Source organism: Podarcis liolepis, assembly GCF_965112155.1.
Source record: "Podarcis liolepis genome assembly, chromosome: 2".
NCBI lineage: Eukaryota > Metazoa > Chordata > Lepidosauria > Squamata > Lacertidae > Podarcis > Podarcis liolepis.
The window spans coordinates 75271859-75276869 of NC_139555.1; the positions used below are offsets into that span (position 1 = coordinate 75271859).

The 5011-nt window shown below is 42.9% G+C and overlaps 1 protein-coding gene across 1 annotated transcript; it reads left to right on the forward strand.

Moving 5' to 3' along the window:
- Positions 1-323: 323 nt before the first annotated feature.
- On the forward strand, positions 324-4246 carry RPL29 (ribosomal protein L29). The gene is made up of 4 exons (XM_083488907.1): positions 324-432; positions 1210-1255; positions 2734-2798; positions 4037-4246. Exons 2-4 carry the CDS (start codon positions 1219-1221, stop codon positions 4133-4135), a joined length of 201 nt encoding a protein of 66 aa, XP_083345033.1. The 5' UTR covers positions 324-432; positions 1210-1218; the 3' UTR covers positions 4136-4246.
- Positions 4247-5011: the final 765 nt, after the last annotated feature.

Here is a 5011-nt window from a genome sequence, read left to right on the forward strand (position 1 = left end):
AACCAGTTTCTGTCCACAGAAAGAAAGAAAGATGGCCTTTTCCGCCCTTGATCTGACACTATAATGGGCTGCGGTGGATCTTATGACAGGCAACAGGGCAATGATAAACCATAAGGAAAGAAATCTGCCCAGAGAAGCAGCGAAACTTTTTATCGGAACGCCCTGTTATCTCAAATCGGAACACATTCAACTCCGCGAAAATCCTTCCAAAGCTCGTCCACTGTTTATTTCAGAAAAGGAAATAAACAGCGGAAGGAACGGAAGGTGAGGATGTCCTCCTGCGGAACCACTTTAACGGAGGCTCGTGTTTCCAGTCGGAAACACAATAACGCAGCCCGGTCTGCGTCTATGGCCGGGCTTTGTGGCTTCCCAGAGTGCCTTGCGAGTGCCGCTTCTCTTCCGGTTTTGGTCTGAACTGTGGCGGAGCTTCAGGTGAGCTTTCCCTCTCTCGATCCGCTTCCATCCTTCCCGAGGGATACCCCAGAGCGGCGAATGGCCGGCGCAGGAGGGATGGGACGCCTTCCTAAGAGGCCGTTTCGTGCTCTGTGCCCGAGGGATGGGAATGAGATCAGCTTGGAGCGTCTGAAAGGTGGAGTGGGGTGGGTGGATGGATGGATGAAAAGATGGGAAGAAAGGGTAGCTGAAGGGCGCGCGGTATCGCCCTTGGCACGGTCGGGGTCCCGCTTGGTTGTCCTGTGGGGTGTCTGGACCTTGTATCTTGTCAGGATATTGGATCCAGCATCCAAGTTTATATGAAGTTCGCTCCTGTGTAACAATCCCTATCACATGTGATATTGCGGCCACTAGAGATTATACGAATGCGTGGAGAAATCATATCAGCATTTTGTGCCGTGCAAGCTCCATCTTCTGCGGCTACAGACCTGTGACGGTGTGCATGTCTACACTGAGGTCAACCAAACCTACTGGTGTGTTTTGGATGGCAGCTGTAGTCTCAATTAATTGCCAGGTATCTGTGGAGTCTGGTTGCCTTCATGACTTCCCGGAGACATTTAACTGCATGGATGCATAATACTGAACTAGGTGCCCTTTTGGTCTGATTCAGCAAAGCAGATCTTGGAAAGGTGTTTAGGATGTTAGATGGACATTGGTTTTAAAGTTTTTCTACAGAAACTTGTTCCTGAGGAGCTTGGGGCTTTCTGCTATTCTGTGTTTGAAAGGAACACTTCTGATTCTTCTTCTTTTTCACAGGTTTGAGCCATGGCCAAGTCCAAGAACCACACCACACACAACCAGTGTAAGTTTGCATAGAGGTCAGGGAGTGAATAGTGGTCAGTAATTGTTTATCAAGGTATAGTTGGAGGCATGTAGTTAGCAGCTCTGAGCATGCAGAAGAGTTTTAAGTAATGGTAACTGTAGTTGACCTCTTGAAACAACAGATACGTTGATTAAACTTTCAGTTTTATAAGTGAGGGGATCCACATCCCTTTACTAATAATTCCAAATAACTGGGCGCTGAAATATAATTCATTGTTTCTCTATCATGTTTTCTTTGACTTGCATAGTGTGCCAGAAATAACTGGTCTGATCCAAAATAACTATAAGCAAACATTAATATACATGAAATCTAGATTCAAGTTTAATAAGACTGAATATCTGTATCCTATATTTACTTTGCATTCTAACTGAAATTGTAGTGGGTAAACAGTCTCATATAGGGCACTCTTAAGTTTTGGCCGGTCCTGCTAGCCAAGCAATTGTTGTCTGGTTCCCCCCCCCCCTGTTGCTTTGATGGAGGTGAACACATCCCAAGGAAGCTTCAGAAAACCACTTTCTTTCAGGAAAGTCAGTCAGGGAGTCTGCCATCTTCAACTGATGAAAGAAAGCTGATCATGCAACAGCTTTATCCTTGCCATGGCGATTGTAAATGTCAATGCCTGGCCCCAAAATTGCCCACTTTTCTGGTGCTGATCATAGCATAGCGAGAATAATCCCCAGTTTAGCTCTTTCAGGGCTTCCAGATGATCCTCATTTGGAAACCATCCTTGAATGTAATGGTCTCCAACAGTGGTAGGCAAGCATGTTTTTCTCTCACTAATAATATTACATGGGTAGTATCCATTTGGAATAATAGAAGAGCATGGACGTCATTGGCCACTGTGCTTGTGGATTTAATTCAATGTAGGTGTTGTCAGAAGTTGGGGAAAGAATAGAAGATTTACAGTTTAGTCCTAACTGCATACACATTGGAGTGACACCCATTCATTTAAAACAGATTTCAAATAAAAAGTAGGCAGGAATGCACCTTTTAAGAGTGCTGCCAGGATGGTATTTGTAAGGTGGCAACAGAGAACATTTGACAGTATGTTGACATTTCCTGCCTCCCAATACACTCTCATGACTCAAAGGGAAAGTTATACAGAGAAAGCATATCTTTGAAAATAAGATCCAATAGCATTTGTTTGTATGAACATTTGAGTGCTTCACGTATCAAGAGCCCACCAATTTTGGCCATCCTTGATAGATAGCCAAAACTGGTGCTTACTAGGGACTGCCCAGATTCAGGATTTTAACTAGGGACTTTTGCACTAGCTCACAGGACTTTAAAAACCCACATGTGTGACAGAGGCAGATAAAGCTAGCCTGGAATGGTCATGCTCACTGGAGCTGGTGGGAGTTGTAGCCCAAAATATATGAAGGGCACCAAGCTGGCAAAGGGTGATGGACAATATCAACAGCCTTTATCCTTAATGTGAAAATGGTATCCCTTAACAGCTCGCAAGTGGCACAGAAATGGCATTAAGAAACCCAGATCAAATAGATATGAATCTCTGAAGGGGGTAAGTGCATTTTTCCTCATCAGCAACTGCTTTCACCCATTACTAGTGGGCTTGTAGAGGCCTTGCATGCTAAGATTGTATGATAACAGAGAATGACATTAAGTGTCACTTTATTTGGAAATTTTATGTTATAATTTTGCTTGATTGATTTATGATAGACTCATTTAGTTATTTATTGGTCCTTTTGTATGATTTTGCAATTGTGGTATATTGTTTTTCTCTATTTTCATTATGATGTTCCTCACTGCAGAATTGAGAACACTGTAAATTATGTAAATAGATAAATAAAGTCTGTGTCATATTCAGTGAATCTTGCAAAATGCAACCTGCACTTTGTACACTTGAGGCTCCATCTGCACTATACTTTTAAATTAGTATCATACCACTTTGAATAGTCATGTTTTCCCCCAAAGACTCCTGGGAAATGTGGTTTCCTAAGTGCTAAGAGTTGCTGGGAGACACCTGTTCACCTCACAGAGCTACAGATCTCAGAGTGGTTTAACAATCAATACCTCTTCCCAGGAATCTTTGGGGAAAGCCATGACTACATAAAGTGGTATGATGATTGCTTTAAATGTATAGTGCAAAGGGGATCTGAGTTTGAATATTACTGGTGTTTTGTTATATCCTTTTCTTATTTGGATAGAAATGAGTGATACAGAATAGTCTCTTGGTGCAGTGGAAAGGGGGTCTTCTCACGGTGAAAGAACCAGCCTGATAACACTCCTAAATGTTGTTTCTTCATTGCTCACAAATGTTGGAAACTAACCTGCTTGGCAGTTTTTAGAACCTGGAACAGTGCTTTTCTAATGCCTCTCTTGAAGCAAGTATTGTCTGCTGTCTAGAGTTTGTGAACATATGCCTATATAGGAGATAGGTTCTTATTTGCCCTTCTTGCTAGATGAGCTGCTCACCTACATTTTGTTTTGAAACTTAGCTTTTTGTTTGCCAGCTTAAATTATGGCCATCACCATGGTTCTTTATGTGGTTGATCACAGTACCATAACATGATTTCAGAGACAGAGATGTATAAGACTACTGGAAAAGCCGGCAGGTTTGAGCCAGACAGAGCAGGTTGGTGAGCCTGACGTGGCCAAAGGGCTGCTTTATTGAAGAACAGGACTGTGCAATAGTATTAGACCTCGGTCAGTTGTCCCACAGTAAATACTAGGACTTGTACCCAGCTATATGAGTTGCTAAACAAATTATATCTCTCCTCCCCCCCCCCCCTTTTCTAGGTTGATCCCAAGTTCCTGCGGAACATGCGTTTTGCAAAGAAACACAACAAGAAAGGGCTGAAGAAAATGCGGGCCAACAACGCTAAGAATGCCAAGTAACCAGCTTGCCTCCAGATGGCAAAAGGGACTGACTTGCTTGGCAATTGACTAGCAGTTGTTTTCATCTTTTCACTCAAGGCGTTTTGTATAAATAAAACTGAGTGTAATGTGTGGATGCCGTGCTTTCTCTTTTCACCCTACAAGAGATTACACCTTCTGAAGGTGATTTTATTCCTTTGGGGGGAAAGTGTCCCACTTTATTTTCCCGTATTAAAATTGCTCAGGGGTTGCTCCATATTGTGGGGTATGCCATGGGAAATTGGAGGGGGTGGAGCAAAACGGGGGGGGGGGGAGAAAACCTCAGGCAGTGCAGGGCTTAGCCTTAGCACAAAGGGTTGCAAGCTGCCAGGAGACTGGGGAAGTGGAAATCCTGAGCCCTACAAAACCATTGCGATAGGGGAGCCCAGTTACACACATGGTAGTGAAAGAATTTTCATAGCTTCTTGGGACCTTGTGCAGTTGGTGGGAAGAGCTAGGAGTGATGAATTTCACATGGTAACAACGTCCTAAAGGGTAGCTGTATCAGTGTGCTACAGCAAAAACAATGTAGCACCTTAAAAGCTGAAGCTCTTGTATAATTGACTTCATCTGATTCATGAACTGTTACCACTCCGTTGACAGTTATGTACATGTATCACATATAAAAGCATACAGAGAGGGAGGCCAAGAAATGAGAGAATGCAAGAAGGACAAACATACTCTCAACAAGTGCCAGCTAAGCTTTATGACAGCTCAGTGCATTTCAGAACATTTCAAGATGCTACGAAGGCACTACCAGGCTGCTTGTGTGTCCAAACTGCTTCAGCTACTATATGGCACTTGGAATTTTATTTTTTCATATATGTTTATAATTTTCATTTATTACAAACATTTCAA